We start from the raw sequence: 14,155 nt of genomic DNA, 5'->3' as shown, positions 1-14,155 counted from the left end.
TCTAATTTCATTAGTACCCCATGATTTTCAGAGTGGATCTATTTACTCAGTACCTCACTGATAAAGGCTTCATGTAGTTTCTTCTGTATTATCTTTTTCTTTCACATCCTCCCTGATGAGATTCGAATTGTCATAGTCTTATGGTAGAACCTCTGCTCTGCCTTTACGATTTTATCCTCTCACACTAGATCAGTAGTCCTTAACCTTTCCTATACATTAGAATTACCTGGGAATGTTAAAAATACCAGTGCACAGGCTACTCTCTACAAAGAAAGGTATTGGTTTTTGTGTTTGTGTTTTTTTTCAGAGCTCCCAAGGTGATTTGACTGTGCAGGCAAGGTTGAGAAGGGATTGGCCAGACACAGAAATGCTCCTTAAAGTAGCACGTGGCAACAGGCCATGTGGATTTTACTTCTGTCTTCGCTTCATTCTGTGTATCTTAAAGTTATGTACTTCACCATCTAGAGCACTCTTCCATATGAACTATAAGCTTGTTGTTATTCTTGGCTGTGGGTATGTGTGTGTTTTCTATCTCTGAAACTTTATTTCTTTTACCCTCATCTTGGAAGTTGAGCCCCACATTATCTGGGTCAGCCTTCAGATTCTTTTCTAGTGGGCCAAAGATTCTTAGGAAATGATGAACCCAAGGATGCTCTTGCAGTCTTAAACCTTGATTCCCTTTTTATCCTGTCCTACTGCCTGTCCCTCTTTCCTGTTCTGAAAATTACTGACCTCATGGCACACAAACTTCACGCTTCTCAGCAGCCTCTCTCTTCTCTGTATTCCATTAGTCCATGCTTAATTTGTCATATTTCATATACAGATTCTAACCTACATGAACAGAGTTTGATGTGTGATCATTTTGGATCCGTGAGTCCACAGGATGTCATGTGAATAATTACAAGTAATTGCAAATGTGAATAGTTTAGAAAGTTAGTGAAGAAAATTATTGTGACATGGTCTTTAACCAGCATGTGCATGTATTCTGTGCCTTCAGGAGGATGCTGGCTCTGGCGCTGAGCCACTGGTGACATACCCTGGTGGGGAGGAAGGCCTTGTGTGGTTGCACATTTACAGTCAATAAGTCTTTATGGATTGAATTAAAATTTTGTTCCAGTTAACAAGTACATATTATATATTTTTTTTTTCAACGTTTATTTATTTTTGGGACAGAGAGAGACAGAGCATGAACGGGGGAGGGGCAGAGAGAGAGGGAGACACAGAATCGGAAACAGGCTCCAGGCTCTGAGCCATCAGCCCAGAGCCTGACGCGGGGCTCGAACTCACGGACCGCGAGATCGTGACCTGGCTGAAGTCGGACGCTTAACCGACTGCGCCACCCAGGTGCCCCAACAAGTACATATTATAAAGTAAATATACAAGTCTGAGAGTTGATTGTTTAAAAACCTTTTTTGGGTTAAAAAAAAAAAAAAACGTGTAGGGGGGTGCCTGGGTGGCTCAGTCGGTTAAGTGTCCGCCCTTGCTTTCAGCTCAGGTCATGATCTCACAGTTCGTGAGATGGAACCCCACATCAGGCTCTGCACTGACAGTGCAGACCTCTCTCTCTGTCCCTTCCCTGCTCAGTTTCTTTCTCATAACATAACGTAAAATAAAATAAAATAAAATAAAATAAAATAAAATAAAATAAAATAAAGTTAAATTAAATTAAATTAAATTAAATTAAAAAAGGGTGGCTCTGTTGGTTAAGTGTCTGATTTCGGCTTAGGTCATGATCTTATGGTTTGTGAGTTCAAGCCCTGCATCGGGCTCTGTGCTGACAGCCCGGAGCCTGGAGCCTGCTTTGGATTTTGTGTCTCCCTCTTTCTCTGCTCCTCCCCCACTAGTACTCCGTGTCTGTCTCTCTCAAAAATAAATATTAAAAATTTTGTTTAAATAAAGTAATAAAACAAAGTAAAAAACCACACGTAACTAATCAAATTATCAAGTTGCTTTTGTAATCCCATGTGTCATGCAAGTAAATGCCCAGCTCATTCTGTTGTGTTACTCTGCTGGTATATACATATTAGACTTGTGTATGCCTAAGTTAAGCCGTTTCACTAAAAGTTAAATATAGCATTGTTGCATTATACAGGTTAGTGGCCTTGCTAGCTAGTATTCTTTCACAGTGATATATTAACTCCTTTCTTTTTTTTTTTTTTCTTTTTTGGTACATCAATGTTGTGAGTGGGCCTCTTTGAATGTCAGCACTTGTACCTCATGATAAGGAATTAGCTTAGAAGGGCAGTTAGGAAACCTCGTCACATTTTTGACCCTGAGGGAAAACTGATTTTCTTATAGTGGGTTATACTGGGTAGTTTATATAGGGTTAATTGTTATTGAGATTAAGTTCTTCACCTTCTTTTCCTATAAATTTTAACGCGCCCTTTAATGAATGTAAAGTTATGCAAAGCATTTTTTATTAAACAGACTTGTTAAGTATGGCTTTCCTATCTGTTACTTCGTCCTAACGGGAGTGCTGCTATTCTGATACTCGTTTATGATCTGTGCTATTCAGGATTATGCCTCTAAGAATATACCATATTCTTCATCTTTGAATTATCAGTGTTAAAGAATACACTCAATAATGCTATTTTTTTATTAGTGGGTGGAATATCTTTGGTTTCTTCTTTCCATTTACCTTTTGTTTTAAAGAAGTTCCAAGGTATAAGGAAGGAGGTCATGGTATCCGTAAAGCAGTTAGGAACTGAAGTGTATTAAGAAGTAAAAATTGAAGCTCAGTTGCCCTCTAGGGGTTCAGTTTTAACACAGCACATGCAGAAATCATTTAATGAGATCTTTTGGGGGAGGGGTAGATCTGCTGACTAGAAGAGTTCTGTTTTTTGTTTTCTGTTAGAGTGTGCCCAGTCGATGGCAGGCCGATTTTAACTGTTTTTTGCAAATGAGAACATTCTGAGTTTGTAACCTACTGATAATTAAACATTCTTGTTTCTTTTGGTTTTAAAGTCAGAGCACCTATGCCGTAATAATGCAACCACCATCAACATATTTTCAAGAATAATTTGGTGACCAATCTACAGATCGTTTTCTAACACTCTTATGTCTCCTCAGTGTTGCCTCGATAACACTTCAGGTCGGCTCCCTCCCTTTTCTGCCCAAACCTAATAAAGACATCAGTGAAATGGTGTGATTGTGAATCTTTCTGCTTTCATGATCATGAAATTTTTTCCTTTTGGTTTCAGCACCTTTGATCGGCATCTTTGTCTGGATGGGAAGAGTACTTCTGGTTAGAAACACCCTGGTTATTGCCTCTCTAGTCTAAACAGTACCCGGCTTGGAATTGCTTGAGTTTCCAATGGATTTTTGTTGGAATCTGTCTCTGGTGCAAAGTGCCCTACTTTGTAATTGTACAGTTAGACTTGCTGTTTGGTAGGAGGGAACAATTTTTTGTTGTTGTTGAAAACGTTGACTAATCTTGGACTTGAATAAGTGGTAAATACGGAGTTTATTTTGTGTGCATTTATTTAATATTTGACGTTTTGAATATTTAAGCACATTTCTATATCAAATATGAAAATTCACATGGTGATTGATATATTTTCAAAAGATTATGTGTATTGTGTGTGTATATTTTAATAATGCTCTTTTATTCCCTTTAAAGGATGGTGTAAAACTTTATTTCTTTTAATATACAGCATTGTTTCCTCATTATATTGAGCTTTTTCCTTTTTTATTCTCATGGCCATGGAAAAACCTCAGTTATTAATTGTCAGAACCTATTTTTGTACCATTAATTTGTCATTTTATTTTTATATTTCAGGTTTTATCTATTTTAATATCAAATATACCATTAGATGTTGATATGTATATGTATATATATATGTTAAAATATTAAACTGTCTATGGTATGGATTTAGTAGCAGTTATTAGCTAGTAGTCACTAGGCTCATTGCTCCCTAATTTTCTTAGCACTAGTCATATTTCAAATGCTCAATAGCCAAGTGTGGCTTGTTGCTTTCACATTGGATAATGCAGATTATTGTTTCATTTCCATTATTGCAGAAAGTTCTTTTGGGCGGCACTGGTATAGACCTATGAGTCGTCATCTTCAGTGTATGTCTTAAAATATCTGAAGATACTGGTAGTCTCCTATGTAAAATGAATTGAAACATGAAAACATTTTATGTCTATAATTTTCTTTTATCAGAAGAATATTTTGGAAATAACTTTAATTGAAACTGATCTCATATGAGCTAATGTTACTTTTTTGTTTATCTTAAAGGTCAGCATATATTTTCTGATTATGAACTAAGTGATATCAAATGTTTTAATAAAAAATTATATATTTTGGGGACACCTGGGTGGCTCAGTGAGTTGAGCATCCGGCTCTTGATTTTGACTCAGGTCATGATCTCACAGTTCGTGAGATCGAGCCCCATGTTGAACTCTGCGTGGACAGTGTGGATCCGGCTTGGGATTCTCTCTCTGCCTCTCCCCTGCTCACATGCTCACTCGTGTGCTCTTTCGCTCTCAAAAATAAATAAACTTAAAAAATTATATATTTTTGGAATGTGTAAATACATCTACTTTATCTCCATCTTGTGGTAGAAATACATGGAAGTCCTGTTCTTAGGAGTCTAGTGAAGCCATATTCATCTTTACATTGATTTATCATGCTCTTTCCCATCACTGTAAATGTAACATTAAATGTTGAGGGTTTATTAATAAAGTTTTAGGTCTTATTCAGTGAGTCAACTAACGTAATTTTAGATTTTATAATTACAGTGAAGGGCAAAAACCATAATTACAACTGTCATTCTGAATGTGTTGGAATATCAAAACAAGGGATGTAAATACTTTAATCATAGTTGAGAGGAAGAACAAATAAATATTTAGCTGCTTACTTGCAGAAGTACTTCTGTCTTGTTAAAGAGGATTTTGATGAATGTATTTCTATGGTAAATCTATGAAGTTTCATAAACTCTTTCTTACTGAAACAATTAAAATAATTTTCAATTTCATCGTTTCTAGTGTTTAAACGTGCTCATTGCCCTTTGGTGGATGATTGTAACTGGAAAATTATTTTTGGAGGTAAAGGAGCATTAAAACACTTTGTAAGCTGCAGCATTCTTTGTTTTTTTTTTTTTTTAATCAATTAATTTTTTAATTTACATCCAAGTTAGTTAGCATATGGTGCAATAAAGATTTCAGGAGTAGATGACTTAATGCCCCTTACCCGATTTAGCCCATCCCTCCCTCTCACAACCCCTCCAGCAATGCTCTGTTTGTTCTCAATATTTAAGAGTCCCTTGTGTTTTCTCCCCTCCCTGTTTTTACATTATTTTTGTTTCCCTTCCCTTATGTTCATCTGTTTTGTATCTTAAATTCCTCATATGAGTGAAGTCATATGATACTTGTCTTTCTCTAATTTCGCTTAGCGTGATACCCTCTGCTTCCATCCACATAGTTGTGAATGGTTGTAAGCTGTAGCATTCTATATACATGCATAAAATTCTCTTTTTAAAATACCTAATATGAGGGGCACCTGGGTGGCTCAGTCAGTTAAATGCCTGAGTCTTGGTTTAGGCTCAGGTTATGATCTCACGGCTCCTGGTTCCTGAGATTCAACCCCGTGTCTGCACTGACAGCATGGAGCCTGCATGGGATTCCGTCTCTCCCTCTGTCCCTCCTCTGCTTGCTCTCACTCTCTTTCTCTGTCACTCAAAATAAATAACATTTAAAAAATAAAAATAAAATACCCAATATGAAATATTTGATTGGGAAGACCACATCAAAGTTTTAAAAACATATTTCAAATAAGATTTATTTGCATCACCCTTTCATTTTATTTTTAATTAAAACATTTCAGGGCACCTGGGTGGCTCAGTCAGTTAAGCGTCAACTCTTGATTTCGGCTCAGCTCATGATCTCACAGTCCTGAGATTGAGCCTTGCATCAGAATTTGAGCTGAACGTGGGGCTGCTTGAGGTTCTCTCTCTCCCTCTCCCTTTGCCCTTCCCTGCTTGTGCTTGCACATATGTGCTGTCTCTCTCTCTCTCTCTCTCTCGAGAAATTAAATAAAAAATAAAAATAAAATTCAAAATGTTTTAAATTTTTTCAACTAAATATATTTAATATTTAAAACTTCCTATTCTTTTAGGTTGTCTTTAAATTTATGAGTTAAGACTAATCAAATTTACACAGCAGTATTAATTTAGAGTTAAGTTCCTATATAGAAAAATCTGAATGCTCTAGAAATTCTGAAAAAAATGTAGTAACTTTCAAGATGTTAGGAAAAACTTTATGTAGCAGATAGGCTTTATGTTTTGTTTTATGTTTTATTTTACATTTTAGCTAGGTTAGATTTATATAGCTTTTTAAAAATTCAAATCTGCGTATCTGAGTATTGGGGATGAAATAGCCTATAAATTGTTAACATCTCAATACCCGTCTGTTTAGAAGATATCCCAAATAGGAGTTAAAAACATGAAAGCTGAATATAGCACAACGAATCGGTGGGACAGCAAGCAGATTCACCTAATTATGTAAGACTAGTTACAGTTGAGGTCATGTTTTGGTGCTTCTTGAAAGCCAAGCAAAGAAGTCTAAACTTGATGCAATAGAAAACAGGGATTTTTCATGTAGCAAAGATTTTTATTTCAGGGAAATTCTGTGATCTTGGAAACTTAGCATCAGATGGAGCCTTTGAGAGTAATTAGTCCCAGTTCAGGAATCTTTACAATAATATGTGAAATTTTCCATTTTCAGTACCTCTATCCCAATTCACGCTTTTAGTAGTTACTTTCTCCTGCATAATATTGTTAATTTTTTAGAAAAATAGCATCAGTATTTCAATATAAATTATAAATACTCCATTTATATAATGTAAGGAATATAAAAAAGATGAAACCCCCCCTCCAAAACTTTACCCTGAATCTCAACATTCACCGATACAGGTGTCTCTCTGTGAATATATGCAGAATGGATTACATAAAAGGTGCTATTTTTTTCAAGTTGAATTTAGCAAAACAAAACTGAGCTAGACTAAAAGAGTTACTGAAGTTCAGGTACATTTTCGTGATTAAAAACTATATTACGTCTAAATGTGCCTCAAATCTCAAGAAAAAATATTATCTAGAGCCATTAATCTTGAATCACTGTTATGTCTTAAACTTCATATAATAGTTTGGGGCAGTATTGATTGATTCCTTGGTTTGAAAGTGTAATTATATTTCCCCACATCTTGCTTTTTAGGTTCCTTTTTTTGTACGTTGTATTTTTATATCGTTGACATTTAATAATACTTATATTCTTTTCTGTAATCGTAAATTCAGTGCTAACCACCTCTTCTCCCTCTCTTATTTCTTTGTTTTGATTCACTGCTTGATTGGCTAGATTTCATTGTCAAATAGTTTAAGAAGAATCTTTGGGTTTTAGAATCCTAGATATCTATCATGTTTGGAAATGACTGCTTGTTGCCATATACAGGTATAAAATCGTTAGGTCATATTTTTTTTCCCTTAGAAATTTGTACACATTGCATTAGTATTTAAGGCATTGAATGTTGCTCTTGGGATTCTGGGTCCACCCTGATTTTCATCCACCTTTACCATAGGGGTTTTGATTGGTCTTGGATAGAGAAAAATTCTTTTTTTTTTTTTTTTTTTTTTTAATTTTTGTAATGTTTGTTTATTTTTGAGAGAAAGAGAGCGTGAGCAGGCAAGGGGCAGAGAGAGGGAGACACAGAATCTGAAGCAGGCTCCAGGCTCTGAGCTGTCAGCACAGAGCCCCATGCGGGGGCTCAAACTCACGGACCATGAGATCATGACCTGAGCGGAAGTGAGCCTCTTAACTGACTGAGCCACCCAGGTACCCCAAGAAAAATTCTTTTTCTATTCTTGAGTTAGGTCGCTTAACTAGACTGTATCTTAGGTGTTTATTCTTTATCAGTGCTTTTTGGAATATACTGTGTCTTTTTGATTTGCAGATTCAGTTCTTTGTGTCAGAAAACCTTTATTAAATTATCATGTAAAATATTACTTTCTTTTTTGAATTCTCTACCTCAAAGATACCAGTCATCCTTAGAACTTTGAAATAGGATTACCACTTGATGTTATTTGCTATGTAACAAACTACCCCAAAACTTTTTCGCTAAAAACAGCACATATTTATTGCCTCACAATTTTGTGGGCCAGGAATCTAACATGACTTAGCAGGGTCCTCTGCTTTGGTCTCTCACAAAGCTGCAGTCAGCGAGTTGGCTCAGGGTCTGCACTCTCATCCGAAGCCTCAACTGGGGAAGCTTATTCAGTGGATGTTGGCCACATCCAGTTCTCCCAGGGGGTGTTGTGCTAACAGTCTCAGTTCCTTGTTGACTGTTGTCCAGAAGCTACCCCTCTGTTGCTTACCACATGAGCCTCTCCCTCATGGTAATTTTCGTCATTAAAGTACGCAAGCTGGGAAGGCAGAGGAGCATTTGCTAACAGCACAGAAGTCATGCTCTTATGTCACCTAACCATGGCAATGACATCCCATTCTTCACCTTGCCTGGTTCTTTAATCAGAGGGAAACCACTAGGTTTAGCCTGCTGTCGAGAAGTGGCTTAGTTTATTCTAGGACATGGATACCAGGAAACTGGGATCATTTGAGACCATCTTTGAAACTGCCTACCACATATTGATTTTCTGTTTTTACATTAGCTTTTAAAATTTTTTCTCTATATTTACTGTGGTTATCTAAAGTCATTCTTATAAAATCTCTCACTTAAATTTCAGCTGTGTGTAGTTGATTCTTTATGTATTTCTAATATATTGACACTGTTACAGATTTGTTTAGGTCTTTAATTTAGATTTTTACCTCCTCTTAAATTTCCCTCTATTTTATCAACTATTCCCAAAGTCTAGCTTTCTTGAATTTATATTTTTATTAGGTTCTCATGTAGTGTGACATTGGAGATGAATCCTTTTTCCTTAGGGGGTGTTTGCAGAGTTGCCCTGCTGTTTCTCTGAAAAATTGTGGGTGAATTCTCTTTAACACTCCTGCCACCTTTCTCTAATATGTTTGTGTTCCCTTGTGGTATAGTGTGAGGGCTGAGGTGTTCTTCTGTGTACTTTCCTGAAGCCTGGAGGGAGGGGGAGAAGGAGCAGTGAAGTGTTTTTGTTAAATAGCCTTCAGGAATGTTTCTTTTCTTCCTGTGGGGTTACTTTTGGGTTATCCTATCTATTAAGCATGGAGCCTTGAAAAATGGCATACTCTGGGCTTTTCTACCCCTGCTGAGATCCTATGAAGGTGGGTAGAGGCTTTTATTCTAAGAGTTTTTGTTATGTTTTGTTTTGTTTTTACTTTTCTCTAGGATTCATACTTATGCCCTCAGTCTGCTGCTCTCAAGAATAAGGAATGCTATGAGTGGAGATTCTCAGGACTTTTTAACTCATTTTTTTTTCTTCCAGTGTGTTCTAAGGGGTGGAAATGGGACTAGGGGCCATGCCATGCCGAGCCTTGCCATGCTGAGTTTGCCAGAGTCCTTTCTTTCCTATTTTGAAGTTTATGGCACGAGACGGTACCTCTTTCCTTGTATTGTGGCAGCTGACCAATTTTTCCTCTTTTGAAACTCCTTTTGTTTATCTTACTGAAGAAGAGTTTATGAGCTTGTGGTATCCTGTGATTTTTTTGCCCAGAACTATCCTCAATATCTGTTGCCTGAATTGTTTTATTAGCATATAGACTAGCTTTCCCTATCTAGAAATTTGTTTTCCTTCATTTCCCCTAACTTTACCCCAAGTGTTGCTAGGTAAAACTTTCTGAAGTATACAGTTTAGTTCATGTCATTCTCCACTGCCTATAGGAATCAAGTCTAAACTCTTATATGTAAAGCCTTCCAAGATTTTATTTAAGCTGACTTTACTAATCATAGTCTCATTTCCTTTTTGGAGCCTCATTTCTGGCTAACTTGAAAATTTTTCTCTTTTGCCACGCACACCCTGGGTAGATTTCCAAGATGTGGTTAGTATATAACATGGTGTATACAGTTGACTCTTGAAGAGTATGGGGGTTTGGGACGCTGACCTCCTCCCCTCTCCCCCCTACATGGCTGACAATCCATGTATAACTTTAGACTCTCGTATCTTAACTATTAATTGCCTACTGTTGACCAGAGCCTTACCAATAACATAAACAGTCAATTAACACTTATTTTGTATGTTATATATTATATGCTGTGTCCTTAAAGTAAGTTAGAGAAAAAGAAAATGTTAAAATTATAAGAGAAAATAGATTTTACAGTACTGTACTGTATTGGAAAAAAATCCACGTATAAGTGGACCCATATAGTTTAAACCCATGTTGTTCCAGGATCAACTGTATATACACTGTGGATTTTATTTCTTTCAATATCCTGATCATCTTTCTGTAGGAACATGCTTATTTGTCAAGATCCACCTAAATATATGGTCCCTCGAGAAGAGCACAATTATCTGTGAGCATGGGCAACTGGGGCGCTAATACTGGGTTTAGGTGTTTTATCTTGTTTCATGTTGTTTGGATGGCATTGAGCTTATGTGTCATTCTATTCTAAAATTGGAATTCTTTTTTTTTTTTTAAGCCACATATATTTGCATTTATCCCTGAGAAATTTCACCTTTAAAGTGTTTTTTTGGCCTTGTTGTCCATGATGTTGAGATTGTTTTGAATCTCAAGTCGACCCTCTCTTCAATCAATACATGCTGATCTAATGCCATTGGTGTGAGTCTCTCATATTAACAGGAACTTGGGGAACATTCTATTTATGGGGGATGGCTGCATGGAGGAGGAGGTATGAAAGGAAGGGGATGCTTTTCCTTTGATTAAGCTACCAGTAGAGGGCTTGTTTCAGGGAGATGCCAGTGAAAATGAGAAGCAGCACTTGGTTACTGGAAAGATGACCCCTGAAGAAGAGTATGATGATGCCAAAAGTTTGACTTCAGTGATTTGCACAAAGCAGTGGGCCTGGACGCATTAAATTTGAGGTCAGTGGGGTGAGACATAGATAAGAAGAACCCAGCTTTTAACAAAAATTTGCTTTGTGTCTGAGATTTCTAATACATGGTATTACAAACAGTTTTAAAGCAAAACATATGCCTTGTGAAAACATTCTTTTTCTAACTCAAAAACCCTTTAGTCCTATAGAGTTTGTGTTAATTTCCTTTCTAAGACCTTGTGTAATTTGGATGTGTGATGAAATTTGAACTGTATGGGTTTCAAATAAGGGAAGAGGATATTTGTTATTTTTTTGAAGAACGCATTTTAATTGGGTAAACTGAATGTGAAGTTAGTGACTTCTTTTTAAAAAAGGCCTTTAAAATATTAATGCCCAGCTATGTAAGAAGTGCTTTCACAGGATCTCCTTGTCTACCATAACTTGCATGCCCTTTAATAATACCTAATGCCAGTTCTGGGGTAATTACATTAATGAATTCCATCAAAAACAGTTACAGGACTGGCATTGCAATTATGAGACCCTGACTCATTTGTTGTGTGTACAAAACAGAGGCATGCTTCTTTTTTTTTTTCCATTCATATGCAAAAATTCCTGTTGCTTTATTTTCTTACAGAATAGCTTGAAGTTGTAGCTTATGTGGTTAAGTAGCAAAATGTGGGGATAATATTTCCTTTTTGTCATATGAAATAACTCTCTTTCTTCTATAATATAGGAGAAATAAAGTTTTACCAACCATTTCAGATGGATTTGAGGAAATTTTTCATAGGATTTTACTAAATAAGTAAGATAAAGTGTTTGTATAGCTGTGTGGATATTGATAAATATCAGAAGTTAACTACTACTTGCATTTCATAAAGAGAAGGAAATAGAACTCTCTAATTGTAAGTTAAAGCACGAATGGAAACTAACGTAGATAAGTAAAAGTCAACACAAAGTAATAATACCAGACATCCTAAATTTGCTCATGCTATTTCATTCTTATGAATTGAGAAAATAACTTTCACCTAGGATGTGTTCACATTATTTCCCCCACTTTCTCTTTAAGGAAATATGTCTGTGTTCTCTGACTAAAAACAGTAGAGGACATAGGTGTAATAGGGCTACTTCTAGATGTGTCATTCCCAGACAGGGAGCTAATTATGGTAGAAAGCAGCCTTGGGTTAATTAACTAAACTTATTTCTTCTTTCTCTTGTAACCCAGGTAGAAGTTACAGGGACGCTTGACTTATGGTATGGATTTTTTAGAAAAACAAAAGAATCTGTAGATTCTAGAAGAGGCGGAGAATGCTGTTTTCACATTTTGCTGCCCTAGAAATATCTTTTAGTGAACAATGTTTTTTCGATAGATGCATTTTGATCTGAGCTCATTTTTGCTTTAAGATTTTAAATCACTTTTTGTGTCTTTCTTTTGTCTTTAGTCTTTATTTTCATTTTAGTGACATCTTAAGATTAAGCCCTGTCTGATTTCCACAAGGGCAACTTCATCAGTAGCCTGTCCCCTCCCCTTTGGCTGGTGGACTGGACACCTGTATTGTGCTTTGGAATCCAGTTCTTGAAATTTAGTTTTAGCCACAGTTATTATTTCTTCCGGTCTGTTTTCCTTATAAGTATTTTTTTTTTAATCTGTCATGTATAGAATTAGAAGCTAAAGCATTTATATTATACTATCATTGGGTATATAAGTGATACTGATTCCTTCACCCCTTTTAAGTTTTTCCCCCAAATTCTCAGAGGGGCCTGCCTTGAGGACCCTATGTCAAATGCAGCCCACAGTCTCCACCCTCCCATAATGTGCCTCACCTCTCTCTCCTTTTTCCCTGTAATCCTTAACCATATTTGAACATACTATACAATATTATGTCTCTTGTCTGTCTCTTCTGTTCACAGAGCTTCACAAGGGCAGAGATCTTGAGTTTGTTTTACTCATTTGTGCCAAGTGCCTAGAACAGGACTTGGGCAAATAGAAATATATTTATATAGATATATAGGTTTATATAGATGAAATGCATAGTGTACATCGATATTTCCTATTTCATTTTTTAAAATGTTTATTTTTGAGGGGTGCCTGGGTGGCTCAGTCGGTCGGTTAAGCGTCCGACTTTGGCTCAGGTCATGATCTCGTGGTTTGTGGGTTTGAGTCCCACATCAGGCTCTGTGCTGACAAGCTCAGAGCCTGGAGCCTGCTTCACATTCTGTCTGTCTGTCTGTCTGTCTTTCTCTCTCTCTCTGCTCCTTCCCTGCTCACGCTCTGTCTCTTTCACAAATAAATAAACATTAAAAAAATTAAAATGTTTATTTTTGAGAGAGAGAGGGAGAGAGAGAATGCATACGTGCGTGAGTTGGGAAGGGGCAGAGAGAGAGGGAGACACAGAATCCGAAGCAGGCTCCAGGCTGTGAGCTGTCAGCACAGAGCCTGATGCGGCTCTTGCACTCATGAACTGTGAAATCATGACCTGAGCCCAAATCGGAGGCTCAACTGACTGAGCCACCCAGGTGCCTCTCATTTTTAAAAATAAATACTGTTTGCAGTATTCCTGGTTCACTAAAACTGCAGACTACCATTTGCATTGTGCAGTAGATAAACCTAAAAAAAATCTTAGGGTTTTCTTTTTGTCTTATGTGACTGTTTGGAAATCTCTTATTTTCAGATTGGTCTTTCAGGGCACCGGCAACATTATTTTTCAAGTTTCTGTATCCATTCGCTGCTATTAGGAGATACTGTTTGTATGGATCAATTATTTGGATAAAATAATTTTGGATAAAGCTATGGATACGTGATTTAGTAAACATGAGCTTAATTGGTAATGCATGCAGTTTCTTTAAACTGTGTTTTGAGTCCATTTCTCTTTGAAGGAGGAAGGGCTCTTTTGCTGCACATGGGAGCAAGTAGTGGTTGGGAGACAGCAATGGAGCTGCAGTGGAGTTCAGGGCAACCATAACATTTATTTTGAGATCTGAATAAAACCCTGGACCAAGTGGATTGGGAACAGATTGTTAGAAATCTGAATTCCTTTCTCCCCCAGCTGTGATAAGACTTAACAAGCCAGGATTTATGCATATATTCAGTTAACGAGAATGTGACAGATATCCTCCCGTGAAAAATGTAATGCTGAGGCTCCTTAAACAGTTGGTCGGTTACCCTTGTAACCATGTAATATTTTATACTAAAACCAGAAGACCTAGGAAATAACTTTGTTTGACATAAAAAAAATGATGATTCTC

General features: G+C 36.7%; 1 protein-coding gene across 4 annotated transcripts in view; it reads left to right on the top strand.

Moving 5' to 3' along the window:
* The window catches only part of CMC1 (C-X9-C motif containing 1), a 90,319-nt gene that overhangs the window by 53,197 nt on the left and 22,967 nt on the right, over positions 1-14,155 (top strand). Inside the window, exon 1 of one of the 4 annotated variants that reach the window (XM_086720600.1) lies at positions 8,943-9,246. The exons of the other annotated variants lie outside the window; for them this stretch is intronic. Coding sequence (XP_086576726.1) covers positions 9,135-9,246 — 112 coding nt within the window. The 5' untranslated portion in view covers positions 8,943-9,134. Of the gene's footprint in view, positions 1-8,942; positions 9,247-14,155 lie in introns of those variants that run through there. 4 annotated transcript variants of the gene reach the window in all.

The sequence above is a fragment of the Puma concolor genome, chromosome C2, assembly GCF_028749965.1.
Source record: "Puma concolor isolate L17-30 chromosome C2, mPumCon1.1.hap2, whole genome shotgun sequence".
Classification (NCBI taxonomy): Eukaryota; Metazoa; Chordata; class Mammalia; order Carnivora; family Felidae; genus Puma; species Puma concolor.
The sequence above is the reverse complement of the archived record's forward strand: the minus strand, read 5'-3'. Positions and strand labels throughout refer to the sequence as shown.